Genomic DNA, 18,306 nt, shown 5'->3' on the forward strand with positions numbered 1-18,306 from the left:
TTTTCAATGTCATTAACTAAAAGCAGGAAAATTATTACGCTGATAAGGATTTAATTCATTTTGTATCTCTTCCCCATATTTACTGTTTCGTGGATAATTCAATTTTTTTTAGCTTTTTTTTTCTGTTAGGAAATAATCTATTTCTCAATAGGTTAACATTCTCAGTATTTTCTCTAATATTGCTATCAGATTACTTAAAGCTCACATATTCTCTTTAGAAATAGCTTTTTCAGAGGAATTTTAATCTGTTTATTTTGTTAGATTTTACTCATCTCCCAGTCATGATTGGGTTTTTAGGAATAACCCCAGGTTAGGTATTCTTCCTTTTTTAGCATAAAAGTGCTGGTTTTTTCTGAGCAGTTTTCAAAAAATCACTGTGAACATTTCTAGTTCCTGTATTTTTCCTGTAAAAATGTAATTTATTATTCATTAATTAAAATGTCTTTAAGCTGTTTTAATAAACTTCCAGGTTTATATCACAATACTGTTGCAATATTCCATGTTCCCTTCCTGCTTTGGCTACAGCAAGCCCCATGAAACTAATGAATCAATGAAGATGTAGGAGGAGAAGAAAAGGCACAACTCAATCATACCACAATTATCCAGTCTTGAGTGTTTATCAGAACACTGCATTTCAGGCAGTTTCAGTCACATGAATAATATCAATATCAATAATAATTACTGCAACATTGCTGATTCCAAAACAATCATTGCTTTTGCAATGTTAGGGGAAGATTTTCTTCAATTTTGGGCACTGGGATGTTTTTCAATTAGGAAGTGGTCACAGCACCAAGCCTGACAGAGTTCAAGAAACATTTACACAATGGTCTCAGGCACATGATGTGACTCTTGGGAATTGTCCTCAGCAGGGCTGAGAGTTGGACTCAATAATCCTTGTGGGTCCCTTCCAACTCTGCATATTCTGTCATTCTCTAAAACTAGTTGGAACTTTATGCTGCCTTTGCCTCAGAGCAAAGATTTGTGGTCACATATTTGATTTTCACAATAATTTGTTTCTCAACACCAGATATTATTTACAGTCATGTTCCTGTGTTTATTTCTTAGCATGCAGAAATACTAAGGTGTTAAACAGCATAAAAGTTTACTAATAATTCCTTTGTGGATCATTTTCTTCCCATAAGTGAAAACAAAGCAAGCCAGAGAAAGGGTAACTTCTTTGTTTTCTGAGATTACCTTATCTATATGGCTTTCTAATCTTTGAAAAATGTGTATTACTGTACTATTCTTAATGGTGTAATTGCAGATTCATAGCACATTATCACTAGAAGCCATAGTAAAAGTGCAGGATCTGCTGATAGCATTGTACAAAACCATATCAAGATGAGAAGCTCAAAGTTATTGTATCTGTTATTGATTTAAAAATCTTAAATGCATCTTATGCACATGATAGAAATATTTGAAGATAATTATTTCACTGAAACAGAAAACTGAAAAGCTTGGAGGAATATTCTGGCAGACTATTCTCAGAAAGCTACAGAAATGGTATGGAAATACATCTATCACGTAGTGATAATTACTAACTTTTTATTTTCATTTAGTCTTTGTCCCTATGTGAGAGTATTTTACTCTGATTCCATTTGTCTGCAGTTTCATTATGTCTAATCCAGTGTATTGGTCAGTGTGATAGATAATGACCCTTTTCTTCCAGAGTTAAAAGACAAAAACACGTGAGAAAGAAATACAAAAATATATTATTAGAGTTATTGAGGGGTAATTTATCTTTGCATCATTTTTAAGCAAACTTAATGTTTATTTGAGCAGAAGTTATTTTGTCACTGAGGTGTAGTTACTGTTAAGATTTTAGATGTCAACACTTCCAGTAGTTTTGAAAATAGGTTTTACCTGTCATCGAGCTCTGTCATTGCTCTAATTTTGTTTTTTCTGAATTCTCTATGCAGTTACTTAATATGGTTTTGATCTTCACAGAAGCTGTATCTTTATGAGTGCATTCTCTCTGTTTCTTCTTATCTGTTGAAACAGGAAAATTCACCAAAAAATTGTGCATGGAACCATATTTTTTGGCATTGGCTTTTTACAATTCTTTTGGCTAATTGCACCTTTTTTTGCCTTTTTCATTTTTTTAATTTTTAAAAATATATGTAAACTTCTTCAAAATTTATTTCATATTCTTTCAGCAGTAGATTCTGTTCATTGACGATCTAAAGAAAACTGACAACTGAACGTTCAGAGTTTTTTATGTAGGTGCTCTTGAGTCTGATGATCTGGTTGCCTGCTAATGATCCTTGGATGACAGCTGTTCTGCAACCCATCTGGGGGACGTAGGGAGAGGGTGTATAGGTTTTTTCTGGATCGCAGTAAGAAAGGCCTGACAACAAAAGACATGATAAAATATCTATTTTAATAGGACAGAATAAAAAGATGAATACAGATAGCAAATAAATCTTACGTCCTTTCAGATGCTGGGAACCCTCCTTTTATTCAGCATTGAACTGGCCTCAAAGTGGATTTTCCACTGGCACCTCACTAGGTTTTCAAAATGCTGGGGTTTATTATGTATATACATTTTTCTCTTTATTTTTTGAGATATTAGGACTTCGTGTTTCTGAAGGAGACTTATCTAAAGATTGTAATATATGGCTTCTGATAACTGATTTGTGCCAATATCAGCTGTGATTAGTTTGATAATCTCTTACAGCCTCTTTAATCCTTTCTAATACCCTTTATTATTGCAGACTCCAGTGTCTGACATCAATGTTTTTATTATGCCAGTTACAATCTGGCTTAATTTTGGAAATCAGTTTTTTCTAATTGCATGCTCTGCCTGTGCATCTTTGTAGTTTTCTTTTGTGGCAACACTGTATAATCCTAAGCATCTTTTGTTGAGATTTTTTTGAAGTTGTGATTTTACCAGTAACCATATGATTAATTTCTTCCTTCTTTTATTACTAGCTGAAAGTATTTTGATTGATAAATATAAAGCAAAAGCTGACTGATCACATAAACCTGAAATTTTAGAGCCTCATTTTTTTCAGGAATAAAGGAAATAATTCATAGCAAGTAATTTGCTCAATGAGTTTAAATGAGTTTACTGTCTCATGTTTCAAAATTGTTTATGAGGCTATCTGAATTCCCTCACTCTTATCTATTGTACTGATTTGTTGTGCAAATATTTTTAGCAATTTGGCAGTGAATTTGTAATGGGGTTATTTGGTTTATAATAAAACACAGTTTGAATTAGGTAGACTTTCTAAGTAGTCTCTTCAATCCATCTAAGTCAGCCATCTTTTGGAAGACCATGTTTTCTTTTGAAAAAGAAAGCATAATTCAGAGTAGAATCACTATACTCAAGACTTTGAAGAGTAACTTACAACTATGGCTATTTTGTACTGGAAAATAAAATGTGAGATTGCAAGTACTTGGGCAATAAAATACAAAATTTAATATATAATCAGCTGGAGATTTTCTTTTTTTTTCAGTAATCTCATAAATTCACCAAGAGAGCTCTTGTTAGATGGATGGGTAACAAGCAATTTTTTATTGCACTAGAGTTCTTTTTCACGGAAAAAAGTGTCCCAGAAATGTAAACGTTGTCCGTACACCTTATTAGAAACCATTTTCATGTAAATTTGTAGAGAATTCAATATGAAAAAAAGGACTGAAAAATTGAGCTAAATGTTTGTAACCAGTAAAATTAAAAACTATCAGCAGGTAGCTTAGTCTGGAGCAAAGGAGATTTAGGGGACACCTTATCACCCTCTACAGAGAAAGGAGAGTGAAAGGAAGGTAAAGTGAGGTGGGGGTCAGTCTCCTCCCAAGTAAGAAGCGATAGAACAAGGGGAAACAGCCTCAGATTGGACATGGGGAGGTTTGTATTGGATATGAGCAAAACTTCACCAAAGAGGTAGTCAAGTCCTGGAACAGGCTGTCCAGGGAAATGGTTGAGTCAGCATACCTGGAAATATTGAGAAGGCATGAAGATGTGGCACTTAAGAGCATTGTTTAGTGGTGGACTTGGAAGTGCTGGGTTAAGGGTTGGACTCAATGATCTCAGGGATCTTTTCCTACCTTAATGATTTCTTGATTCTCTTCTATTATTAGATACAGTACTTTATTCTGACTTGTATCAATGTTATTATTAGTTGCTCTCAGTTGACAGCTGAACTGTCAAATGCTGTATGATTCAAAATTAAATTTTTCTTAAAAGGTTAATAAATCTGATAAGTAAATAATAGTTACTGCTCACCAGTCTTTCAAATTTTTACTTCACAATTAGCCAGCCATCTTTTCTTTCTGAGATTGTGTAATTGATACATATCAAATAAAATTGTCAGGTTTTTTTATCAATTTCTGTTTAACTTTGAAGTTGCAGTTTCTGTTACAGAGCTGAAGGAGAGCTTCTGTTTTGATTTTGTTGGTTATGTAAATTAGTCTAATGTTATTCACCCTATCTACAAATCTTGTTGCTAGATTCTGTATATGTTGATTGCATTTGTCAAGGAAAATAGAGCTAATAAGAAAATAAACAATTGTAATGGGTTAGAAACAAATCATAAGTATCTTTACAATGATTATTAATGCATAATGTTCTATTACTGTGGTCTCTTTTTTTGTTGATCCTCAGTTCTGCAAAGAACTCATGCTTGTGCTTATCTTGTGGTAAGCTGAATGAGTTCAAGAAAAGATGGATGAGGCCTAATTTTTTACTGCTAGTTTCCAGTTGTCACTGCTGGGGTGTCAACTTTACTTTTTACTCTTTACTGGAAAGAGCATTTCTTCTACTCAAAAAGGTGGAGAAAACTATGAAAATTAAAATAAATTTTGCCAGGTAGAGAATCATGCTCAAATTGCCAGTTATCTTTCGGTATCCACGTTAGCTTACTGAAAACTGGCTCCTCTGACAGAAAAAAATGACCTATGTAGCCTTATGACAGCAAACTCTATGATGTTGTTCAGAATAGCCAGATACCTCACAGTCTTCATCCTAGTGTCTGTATTTATATCTAGCAGCAAGATGGACACTGAAAGATGATTTGCTTAAATGACCCGCAGCAAAATTGCTGTGTATGTTTAAAAAAGTCATAAAGATTCTAAACTGAGGGGGAATGTCACATCTATTGGAACTCTGTTTTCAATGCTTTTTCAAACAGTCCTTCATTTCTCCATATTGGATAAGCTTCTTTCGTAATAATGAAGGTTTTTTTCTTTTCTTTTTCTTTTTTTCTTTTTTTTTTTTTTTCATTGTATGTGGAAAAATGGTGCAGTGAGAGCAAAGGAAAACAATTTTAAAAACTTCCATATCTCAGAGCCATAATTCTTGTTCATTTGTGTTCATGGAAGAACTGCTTTCTGACAAGCTCTTATGGTTTTTCTAATTGATTCTCTTGCAACTTATGTGGAGTAAAATTATTTGTATTTCTGTTCTGCCACTTAAAAATCTAGCTCCTTTTCCCTTAACTCCATCTACAACTAGATCATGTTAACTGTTTCTTCTATGTTTTCTATCTTATCTCAAGAGTCTGCCAGGTCCCAACAGAATTATACTTTGTGATACTGAAAATTGAAACTTTTACTGGAATTCTGCTTTCCTTTCCTACAGGTTGATTTATTTTAAAATACTGTTCTTTATAATTAAAACAATATAAATTTTTTTACTTTGATTGGCATGGTCTTTAAAATATGATCTCTATGTCTTGAAGTTCAAACTGGGAGTTCGAAAATTAATTCTCTTCACTTAGAGATGCTGGTCTGAGAGGCAAGGATATACAAAATTAGAGTAGACATGAGTACCTGTGTTAGGAAATGAAGCCCCAAACAAATAATTGAAGCAGTTTATAGTCCAGCTATGTCTCAGGAAAAGAGAATCTGAACTTTCTGTCAAAATGTAAATTTGAATAAATCAGTCAAAGCTCTTTAAAAAAAAAAAAAGCTTAATATACAAGGATTGCATCTAGTAGCATGGCAAATAAATGCTGTTGCATCTGAATTACAGGCTAGGTCTCCTGCATTCTCCATCAATTGCTGTGCTGAGATCTAATAGCAAAGCCGGCAAGGTCACCGGACGAAGCAGCCTATGCAATTTCTTTGAGCTACAGAAAAATACTCTGTGTGAAACCAAGAATTTGTGATTCATTTAATTAAAATCCTAGCAGTTTGATAAAAAAAAAAATCAGTCTAGGTAAGAAGATACTTACACATATAGTCAAATTATCCAATCAGTGCTGCTTATGCCCAGTAGTGAAACTGTTGAAATGTATACGCACAAGCTTTCTAGTATCTGTGCCTTAAGCTGATGTTGTGCTCACCCTTCTACTGCATGTCTGGGTTCTGAAGTCAGTGGTGTTATTCCTCCTTGAAAGAAAGACTTACGCAAAGTGATCAGCATCCCAGCTTTTTTGATAGGAGGATTGTGATGTTTTGTTGATTATTTTTTTCCCCGTAACCAAGGGGTACACCTTGGGTATGTTTGGCATCAGATTTATATACTAGCTAACACAGCTGACTTTTTCTTCATTGCCACATTATATCCAAATTTACTATATATTATATGGTTTGTATATGTTGTATACTTGTTCTTGTCTGCTTGGGAAGTGTTTAAATCTATCAATATACAATCTTTTTTATCCTTTATTGTTCTTACAAAGTGGTGATAATGATTCTGTAATTATAATTGTAATTGAAATTATAATGGAAACTATATTAAGCATACAAAGAATATGATTCCCTGAGACTCTGCCTACTTTCCAAGTTTAGTGAAACTCAAAAAACTTTTTTTTTTTTTTTTGTATTGCATTGTTCTGTGTAGTTGTAGCAGTTTTTTCCTTGTGGCACTAGATTTTCTGATGCACTCTGGTCCTTCTTAAGGAGCTGGGAGTCAATAAATAAAAAAATGCCCATTGAAAGTTTCCTATTGCTAATTACCAATGTTAGTAAGCAACCTATTTATCACTCTAGTCTATAATGTATACTTTTCAACTCTTAATGTGCATAGTTGTGAGTTGTGGGGGTTTTAGAACAATTACTTTTGACTAATGTATGGAGACAGTAATATTTCACTTTGATGTACCTGTACAATATTGATACAATTTTGCATTTGGGAGGTTTTTTTAATAGTTTTATTATTAATGCCCTTTCCTAGATGCTATGTTAAGCAGTTTCATCATAGTTCCACCTTAATTTATATTGGTATTTTTATTTCTTTGATAAATTTCAGGAATAGCTAGTGTCCTCTTTTGGTGCCCTGGAGGTTGACACTCATCTGCGCTATGAAAATCTTAGATTTTTTCAGTTATAGCACTGCAATTGATGCATTTAGGATATGTTTTCAACTAAAACCATGTTTTCAAGGGTTCTAGAACCACGTACAAGAAATGAGATATAAATAACTTGATTAGAGCACTCCCCTTGAAGCTAAATACCTTCATTCCAGTCTCTGCTCAGAATATCATATATACCATATAAAACTGCATCAGAAGATGCTAGGAAAAAAGCATCCTAGTACATTGAAGTCACATAGATAATGTGTTCTCTCTTTTTCTGCCACACCACTTGTTGTGTAAGGAGTCTGTACACAGTAAATTGGTGGTGTCAATTTAAACTGAACTGAGTATAAATGTGTATGTTACAACACAAGAAAATGAGATGAATTAGACATAATTTGAATGTGAAATGGTATAACGTCTAAAAGAACCACTTTTATTCTGCACATTATGCATAATTTTCAGTTTCTTCTAAGTAAAAATGATCCTTGTTAATTTTTTAGGCTCTTCAAATCACCAAGAAATGAAAATTTTCATTAAGTTTTATGTGTTCACTGTCTAGGTAGTTAAGGCTACTTTGCTAATAATATATACTATATGCCCTTTTCCTGTCCTTTGTCTTTCACCTAAGAATATCTTCATGCTTCCTGGTAAGCTCAAAACTGGGGAAGGTTGAGATTCTGCTCCGCTAGCACCCTAGCAATCAGTTCTGGAGATGATGAGTATAATAAAAAGAAATAATTATGATGAAGTAAAGAAAATAGACAGTTGGTCATATTTGCTGGAAGATGAAGGAAAAAGCTCTACATCTGCTGTGGGGATGCTTTGAGTGTAAAGAATGAAATGAGCTCTCAAACTGTTTAAAAATCATGTTTTGACTAGCTAGATAGAATATGCCTTCCTATGCAAAAAAAAAATCCCTGAGAATCTTCCTGTGAACCATAGAAAAGCTTAGGTCAATCTTCTGTGTTACTTCAAGTGTAAGTGGAATAAAAGATGTATGCAATAATGAAAAAAATGCCTAGCTGAATCTATAATCACATAAATACATAGGACAGGAAGGCTAGCAAGCTGCTGAAGTGACATTTTAAGGTCTAATTATCTTACGTGGAAAGAAACTGAGGAAATTACAGCTGAAGCTATGGACAGCCTATGGCAGTGAATGATCACGATGCTAAAAAGAATCTGTGTCTCAGACTCCTTTCCAATATGGCAAAAAAAGCCCCAAAACCCCTGTCAGTACTCTCCAGTCTAATCAGCTTACTGAAAAGAAAGAGATTTGTAATATTTTAAGGCATTTTTGGCAGCATGACAGAAATAATTGATCGCAAAAAACAATAGTAAGATTTTAAAAAATGGAGCAGGCTTTGACATTCAACATGAGTTAATCTAGCTGTACTTCACACCTGAGACATCATGATGTCCAAACAGTTATCAACTCCTTCCCAAACAGTCTATTAAAGAATCATGGTAAAGTTCATGGTACATTACTTTCAGGTACTTCTGAAGAAAGTTCAGCAATTTCAGGAAAGAAAAAGGGTGGGAAGGGCTCCAGTAAAGGTCTTAAGGAAATAAGCAATTAAATAGCATTTAAGCCACTTCTTAAGTCATAGCACACATAAATGGAACAATTCTAAAAGAAAAGCATAGGACTTGACCCTGGATAGATTTAAAATTTGTCACTGATGATTAAAAAATATCAACATATGATTACCAGAATAAAAAGTGCTAAAAGGTATGAAGATGATAACTTTATGTAAAGAATTTTTTTAAAGTTAACAAAAGGGTCCCCCATATCTTCTAGACCTCAAAGAGACCACAGAATTCTCACTGCCCTGAATATGCGGCAGATTGATTTAGCCTACAGTAACAATGGTGTATGGATTAAAGATGCTGCTTAAGAGCTTCAGTATGAGGAACAGCTATATTCAATAAATAGAAATGATAATAGTATTCTACAGACTAAAAAGTTCAAAGTTTTTATTTAAATATTTTATATGTTCTGGTCAAGATTAATGTATTTCCATGCAGATTTAGTAGCCTTCAATAACAGTATAACTTCCAGTTGTTCTGAAATTATTAACATCCATATAATAAAACTTTATCATTACTTTTAGGCATGAAAAATTATATGTCAAGAAGAAGGGTTGCAAACAAACAGTCTAGGTAGTTATGGAGATTGAAACAAACTATCTGGGGAATATCAGTTGCCACAAAAAGTGATTAATCCTGCATTTGCCAATATGAAAAGCATTTCAAATAACAAAATTATGAAAGTAAGAGCATTATGACCTGTGAAAGACACATTTGTCCCTTCACATTGACAACCCAGCTACTGTCAGCATTGTGAAGAAATATTCTGAGTGCTCCTTTTCACTTGCATCCTACAAATTTGACTTCTGGTATGAGACAAAACTGACTCTTTCACCAAGGAAAATTTTACCTCTTCTTGGAAGATTTTTTTTTACCTATATGCCAAGCAGACAAACAGAGATTGTTAAAACCTTTTCAACTGCATATGATAGGAATTAAAAACTATTTGTTTCCTGCTAGTGTTCTCTTGTGAGGGAATGATTTGAATTTAACATCAAAGAAATCAATTCATCAGTTTTTCCTGCAAAAAGGCCAGATATCTTAGCAGGTTAATAAATACCTTTATCAGCAACAGTAGCACTGAAAACAAAAAAACCTGCCACAGAGTAAAATAGCTATCAGGAAAAATTCGGAAGGCTTCCAGATTTAGTGCAATTGATGCACTGGAAAGCTTTGTGAAACTAACAGAGCAAGGCCACATCTGGACTGGAAGGAAAGAACTGTGTTAGTAGAGAAATATATTAGCAGTTGTCACTCTTCTCCCTTTGCATCAAAGAAAATTTCTTGGCAAGCATCAGGAGAGAAATCTAAATTATGTGAAATAGTTACACTATATTCCAGTAGAGAATAAGAGATGAAGGACCTTTCAAGAGCAAAGTGCTGTAGAGCAGTTTATAACATAAGCACATCTGTCTTATAGAAACAGCTTGTCTCTTCTCCAATCAAAAATAACATTTCTGAGGTGGTGAAATAATTCTGCATGCAGCTTATGACTTACTTTCTGTAGTGTCTCAAGGCAATAACGAGATACAGTATCATTGTACAAAATCACATGTCTAATTTTTCTTTCAAGTTCTAGTCCTTTGGAAGCATTTGTAATGTTTGCTGACCTATCAGTAGTTTCATTTGGGGGTCATAAAATTGTGTTTTCTCAATTTGACTTTTGAAGCTATGAGATGGGCTTTGATCTGTTGTCCAGATCTGTGGAACAGCCCCAGAAGCAGCTTTTAAGCATTAGATGTTAGGCATCATTTAAAGCATATCAAGAGTGGCACATTTGAAGAAAAATCTCCCTGTTTCTTTTTGGTTATAAAAAGCTTTTATCTGATACATGTTGATGGATCACATTCTTTTGATATTGAATGCCTGTGATATTGATATTAAATAAAAGCCATTAATGTGGAACTCAGGAGTACCTACTGGGACATCTTACATCTTACTCTCCTGTCATTTGAAATTTTTCATTCAATTTTTGGTATGACTGCATAACAAAATCCAAACATGACTGCAGAATGTATTAACCACCTCAGTCAGTTTAATCAAATTAGGATCTTTCCCATGCCAAAGTAAGTGGATTGCCAGTTGAACTATGCTGCATTAGCCAAGTTTAACACCAGTAAAAGAGGAGGATGAAACAAAGAGTCTGTCAGTGGTAACACAAACATTTCCTTAATGCCATCGCCTTTACATCTTCCTGAGACAGCGTGCATTAGTAAACTTTATTCTGTGGGTACAGTGCAATTTTGTACCCATACATTTTTTAGTTTGAATACAAAGAATGGAAATTTATGGGTTTATTTCTGAAGATTTCATTCTTCAAGGTGATAATATGGCATTCCATTCTCAAGGAAGACTGCCTTTTTTAGGTAAGACAGCTGAGTGGTCATATAGCTTTTATCCCTGTAGCTTCAAAAATAAATTTAATGAAATATTTTTGTGAGGAGAAAACATAAAAGGCTACGGTTAAATTCCAATTTTCTTGTAAGAATCTTGGCAGACAATAAATGGAAGTAGTTTCTTTCTTCTAAATGCATTATCTGGGTTAATAAAAAATATATATTTTTAACTATTAAATTTGATTACATCACTTGCCCTTTTTTTTATATAATACATGAATTGTTATATAAGAACAGTAGGATCTCAGTCCAGTTTTTGTTTGACTTATACTGCTCATGAAACTAGTGTTAGTGTTCACAAATCCACCAGTTGTACTACACAGGCACGTGTTTAGGTCCCCAAGTGTGCATAGTTTGACACTCAGAAAATGTATAAAATTCAGTCTTCAAATATTAATCACTGTTTAAACCTGGCTTCAAATAATTTTTCTTAGTCATTTTCCTAATGTGCCATCACTGAAAAGTTTAAGAATGCAACCTTGTAAAATGGCTTTCAATGCCCATGAATCAAAGAAATATGGTCTTTCTCTCTTTTTTGCTTAATGGCTTGTATCTTTTATCTCGTCACATAGTTCAATGGCATAGAATTACAATAAATTAGTTTTGCAATTATCAAACTCTTCAACTTCTCTTTGGCATTTAACGAACCTCAGAATCTGTTTATTGCTTCATATACTTTGCCATCATGAATATTAGCCTTTAATTAACTGGAACTCTAATCTTAATCTTTCTCACTATATTGCAATGAAAAATTTTTATTAGCGTGAAGAAGATAGTATTTGTTACTATTTTTCCAATAAATGGAATACTTTCAGAATGACCTTTTTATCAGTAATTATAACAATATAAAATGTAAGAAGGCAAAACTCGTTATACCAAAGAAAAGCATTGTGATTACTTTTTGTGTATTTCACATAGCAACATAAAATCACTGAGAAGCCTCAGCTGAGAGAGACCTGTAGAGATCATGTGGTCCAGGCTTAGATCAGGAATTGCAAAAAAGTAAAAGAGGAAATCATACACATAAACTTTTCCTCAGGCAGACTGTGCACAGCTAGAATGACCCAAAGTGGTGTCTGCATTAGAGAATAGGGCTCTGTGGCAATCTCCCTAGTAATGAAGACTGGAAGGAAAAGAAACTGTTTGCAAAAGGTAAGCAGTACTGTCTCAATGCAGCCACTCTGGCAAAGGTCTCATAACCTAGGTTTGTCAGATACAAGTGAAACAAGTTGTCTTCATGAAGTAAAGGAGAGCAAAAGTACTCTTCAGTCATGCAACATTACTGTATCTTCAATGCAGGGACAGTTCCACTGTCTTCCTGATTGCTGATATTTCTTTGTTGTAGACAGATGTTAGGCTAATTCCTGTCTCAATCATTCCATTGCTTTGAAGTCAGTTACTCTTCCAGGTATTTAAAGGTCTCTGTACCTATTGCAGACCAACCTGACAAGAAAAGCATCTTTAAGACAAAGGGAAAAACAACAGCTCACTCTGTTGAGACTATTTTCAAGTATTCTGTATGCTGCTTCTTCTCCAGTTATACACAGTACTTTGGTAGTTACACAGTACTAGATGTGTTAGGAGGGTAAAAATGTCCATGTTGAAGTCGAGACAATAATGGCATGTAATATTGAAATGAGACATATGATAATAGATGAAATTTATTAATGAAACTTCTTAATATTTGGTTTCAGGAATAACTTTATTTAATATTTTCATTGAAAAAAATCAGGGTTGCATAATGAAATATATAGTTGACATAATGTTTGGAGTTGTTATTAAAATAGATGAAGATCATGGTGTGGCACAGATAGAAGTGGAAGCCTTTGAGAACTGGTGTAATAGAAATGGAATTAAATATTATAGTAGTACAAAGTACAACATAATGTACTTAAAACTATGACAAGAAATTATATTATTAACATTGAGCTCATCATCTGGAAAAGATTAACTGCTGTGACAGTTAATCAATGGATAACTATGATGTGCCAGTGTGATGTCGCCATGAGAGACTAAATGTAAGGCTGAGAGATCTACCAAAAAGACTGTATCACATGAAAAATAATACTCATTGTATTTATGATTAATGATAATAAGGATTTAGCCAACCTGAATGGATTTATTTTTCATCAACTTTTCCAGTCACAGCTTGAATGTACAGAAACTTTTGAGTATTTCCAATACTGACTTTCGGCCAGGAGTTCCATAAATCCACTATTTGGCACATGAATACATTACTTTTGTTTGTTCCAAACTTTTTACTAACTAGATTTTTTTAATGTCCCATACTTTTACTGAAGGTGATAGTGGAAAATCTGTCCTTATTACCTTTTCCATAATGTCATTATTTTATATTTATTTTATTCCTCCATAGTAATAATTTCCACACTGTATTCTCTTCTTGTGAAAGCCATTCCATACCCTCAGTCATTATCCTCTTCTGAACCTTTTCTAATTCTACCATACCTTTTTTTTGAGACTGCAGGCCAGAGTAGGTATACTACTTAAGATGGAGCTTCTAAGCCTTCATGTAAGGACAATGCACAACAGAATGGGTTTGATACCAAAATACTTTTAGTCCTTCCAGCATCTTTGTTCATGGATAAAGAATAGGAAGAAATTTAATTAATGTAAATGTATTTTCTAGAAAATTTGTAAAGTGCAGTAGGAAAATGCTCATAGCAAATTTACTAACATGAGTTGGGAGGAAGAGAATGTTTGGTATCAGGGAAGATGTAATTTGGGATTGCATTAGCTACCTCTAATTATGATAATCTGCTAGAAATAATTCAGATTGTATCTCATATAATCAAGACAACATATTCTTTAACAATAATTTAAGTTAAAATCTAGCAGTGGCCTCTAATATTGTACAGAAAATAATGTTTTAAAGGATGTGTGAAAGACCTGTTTGTGAAAAATATACAAAAGAACAGAGGTGCTTTTCCAGTGGCCTCAAAGCACAGTGACTATGAGACTTGCCTCAAATGAAAAAAAAAAAAAACCAAAATCAACCCATAAAAAAAACAGTGAAAATACTTATACGGGTGGCATAGAACAAATTGTTCCTCTGCAGAGCAGCAAGTGGAGGTTTATTTACATTGGTTAGAAATGCTTTTCTTGGAGTATTACTCTCAACTGCTGCAGATGTGTTTACTAAGCAAAGTTACAGCTGTGTATATCAAATCTATTTTCGCTGGACATGGTGTATCAGGGACAGAAATATGCAACAATAGATCAGAGTTTAGTAGCCCTATTTGAAGCAATTTATAGGAGAGTACAGTGTAAGCATATCACTAGTAGACCTCTCTACCTTGACCAGTGGAAAATTATGTGAAAACGCTTTGGGGGAAAAATGTGCCAAGTCAAATTTAGATCTGTAGTTACCAGAGTTAAATTACAGAAAAGCCCAAATGAAACAGAGAATTTACAAGTTTACAGTCTGTTCACTGGAAAGCTGATTGTCTTTACTGCTAGAAACTAATGTAAGGGTCACTGAAGACAAATAGAACAATACAAAATACTGGGTATGGTTTATGATCATTGAAGCTCTCACCTTTTTTTGAAAATGAGACTTTCTAGCAAATCATGAAAGTATTTTTACAGAAGAAACATGCAGAGAATTGTAGGAAGTTCTTATCCCAGATGCACAGCTAGAGAGTTTCTTAGTGAAGAATCAGTTGTCAAGGACATTTGAGATTAGTTTAGCTCTCTTAGACTCTTTTAGCATTTGAGATTAGCTTTGTTAATTAGCTTAAACTATAGATTTCTTATAAGTACTTGAAATTCTATTATCGTAGTGCCAATTGTTAGTTGCTGTTACTACCATGTTTGTCTGAGAAAAAGGTTCCAGCATGAGCATTTTGGAATTGGACTGTCATTCAGACTATGCCATATGCTAAAACAGCAATAGCTCAGATAAGGAACTAAGTGGAGCAAAATCAAATTTGGTCACAGGCAGACAAGAGAGGTCTGAGCAAAAGACCTTCATTCTTTCCAGTGCTTCAGCCATCAATACTGACGGACTAGAAGTCACATGAAAGCCAAATCCATAGCATTTAGGGAAGGGATATGCTGAAAGAGATTACCTAATCTCATTATCTAATGACTAGGAAAAAACAGTGGAATGTGCAAACAGTAATATTAGTTGGAAATTAAGTGTCGCAGGTTGAAGTTGGTTAAGCACCAAGCAGCCACAAAAAAAACCCATTTACTTATTTTCCTCTGCTATAGTTAAGCAGAGGAGGTGAAATTAAAAAAACTTCATGAGTTGAGATAAGGATTATTGAAAAGAAAACAGTTTTAAGGCAAAACAGATTAAAAACTTAAACTGTATAAAGAAGATTTATTACTGACAGAATTAAAAGTAAAAAGGGTAATGAGAGCCAAAGCAAACTTTCAGAACACCTTTCTTCCCCAATCCCTCCCTCTTTCTACTAACCGCTCAAGGAAACAAAACATGGGGTTTTGATCAGTATTTCACTTCTTAAAAGTCTTTCTTCAGTGTGTTTAAGGAAAAGAGTTTCTTCTGCTATGCCATGGGATCCTTCCTACAGGAGATAGTTCTCTGCAGACTTTTCTAGCATAGTTTTAACTTTGACAAGCAACAGCCTGCCCGAACCTGCTGCAATGTGAAATCCCTCCCACGGGTCAAGCAGTCTTCCCACAACTGCCTAGTGTGGCTCATTTTAGTTCATGGGGTTTAGTCTTTTAAGGATGAGCTGTTCTAGTTTGGAAGCAAAGGCTCTCTTCCTCGATCTCTAAAAGCAAGGGTCATCTCTCTCTGTTTGGCACTCCAGTGTGAACACTCTTCTTCAAGGGCTGCGTGTGGATCTCTGCACCCCCCCATGCACCTCATGAATTACAGGGAAGCAGTTTGTTGTATTGTAGTCCTCACCATGGCTTGCAGGAGAATCTCAGCTCTGACGCTTGGCGTACCTCCTCCTCCTCCTTTTTTTTCACTGACCTCGGTGCCGCCATGTTGGTTTTCCTCACGTGTCCTCACTTTTCTTCTTACTTGGAAGAAAGCTGGTGTCTGCAAGTTGCAGTTGAGAGGCTGATCTCGTCCGGGCTCCACATCGGGGAATTGCTCGCCATGTCTCTCACTGCTGGCTACGTGATCCCTGCCAGCACCCCACGGGCGCTTCTGGCCTCAGGAGGGGCCTGGCTGCACGGTCCCGGCCTCAGGAGGGTCCGGCCAGGCGGCCCCCAGCAGCCCCTGGCATGAGCTAGAGTGGCCCTCCCCCCATCAGTGGCACGGCCCTGGCTGTCATGCCAGGAAGGGCCCAGCGGCCCTCTCCAGGAAGGGGACCAGGGGGAGCAAAAAAGAGAACTTCTTGAGGTTTCTTCTTTCTTAAATATGTCATTACAGAGGCGTTACCAGCTTGTCTAATTGGGCTAGTAACCTGCCCATTGTCAGAGCTTCCAGCGAATGGCCCTGCGCCAGACATAGAAGTTTCGAGCAGCTCTCTCTTTTATTTTTTTATTTCCTGCCCCCAGAAACCAGGTTTTGTTAAACCAATGCACCAAGTTAAATTACTTCTAGAAATAAACAGAAGAAGGAGAAATACTTAATTTTCCAACAACTTCTACTATGTAATGTCAATACCTTCTTGGTGTTTTATTTTTGCTTAAAAATCCTATGATAATGGAGAGATCTACTTTAAAATATAACCAGTTTTTATAGGACAATCTGAAAGTGGCAAGTAGAAAAAACCAATTAACAAAACCTGTAGATCATTATCAAAGTGTACTTTCAAAGAAGTGAAGTGTAGCATGTAAAGAAGAAAGCAAACTATAATTTGGGAGATCAGTATTATTCTTCTTTTATATCTTTTTTAAGCCAAGCTTTAGGCTTTTTCTAAAACTATATTACCACTAAACTGTGGGGTTTTTTGTTTTGTTTGGCTTTTTTCTTTTTAAGGTAAGAGGGCCCCCACCTGCAGGATCAGTAAAACAAAGACCAGCAAAACGCACAGCTTTTCGCAAGTTTTATGACAGAGGAGACTTTCCAATTGCTGTTGAGCATGGTCACGTAGGAAACAAAATTGCCTGGAAGGTAAGTCCTGGCACAGCTGTGACAACCAGCTGAGCTATTGAAGTGACATCTCTCATTGTCAAACAAAGTTAGCTTGCAAGTAAATACACTGAAATAATTTCCTAGCAAATGGAAGATGGTGGGAAAGTCATTACAGAAAGGCCCCTGAGTCAGCTGTCTGCCTTGGCTAACAATTAAATTATATGCTGCAAGAAGGAAGATGACAGAATTGCTTTGCCTTAGAGAATTGTCTCCTGCCCAATTCATCTCTATTTTTATGAGGACTTGGCAATGCAGCCTGTTTCAGGCAGTCCATCAAATGATGGAAGTGGCTGGATACAGTGAGCAGCAGCCATTTATCTCCCCCAAATTTCACCTTCCTGCAGGACACTTCCAAATAGAAGCTTTAATTACCTAAATGGATAGGTCAAGATTGCCTGCTCCCTGAAAATGCAGAGTGGAATACAAACGAAGGCAGATTCTCATTCCACGGCTGTACTCTCAGACTCCAGCATATGTCAGACAGCGTAATCGCTGTCATACGTGCCTCTGTTACAGGCTGACCTCCACTGCTGAAACCATTACAGCTCCGACATTTCTCTGACAAAAGGTTAATTGGCTTCAAAATAAATGTATTGCCTAATGACTCCATTCTAATGCGGCTGTGTTTCTCTCTAAAATGCTTGGTGATGTTATTTGTAAAATTTGCCAATCTTCTAAGTAACTACTGCAGACTTTTAAATTTAATTTTAAAACTGAATGCTGATCTTTAACCTACTCCTATTATTTAATTATTTTGGTTATCATGAATTACTTTATTTTTTATGTTATTTATTGGACTACACTAAGATTTTGCTGGAAGCAATGATAGAGAAAATGAATGCAGTATGCATGAACAAAATGTGTCAGATTGTAGAATATTTTAAATTGTTCATGTCAAAAACATGTAAAATTTAAATGTAGAGCTATGTTAAGTCAACACTAAAAGAGGGATTTTGCAATCTTATAACTGATTCTGCTTGTAATGAAGCCAACAGGATTA

At 35.0% G+C, this 18,306-nt stretch overlaps 1 protein-coding gene across 1 annotated transcript in view; it reads left to right on the forward strand.

The window, feature by feature from the left end:
- PACRG (parkin coregulated) overlaps window positions 1-18,306 on the forward strand; it is a gene marked incomplete at both ends in the record, with an annotated part of 215,140 nt that overhangs the window by 32,490 nt on the left and 164,344 nt on the right. The window contains 1 exon segment of the mRNA XM_082299625.1: window positions 17,151-17,285. Within this exon segment, the coding sequence (XP_082155751.1) occupies window positions 17,151-17,285 (135 nt within the window).

The sequence above is a fragment of the Coloeus monedula genome (genome assembly GCF_965178545.1).
Source record: "Coloeus monedula genome assembly, chromosome: 2".
NCBI lineage: Eukaryota > Metazoa > Chordata > Aves > Passeriformes > Corvidae > Coloeus > Coloeus monedula.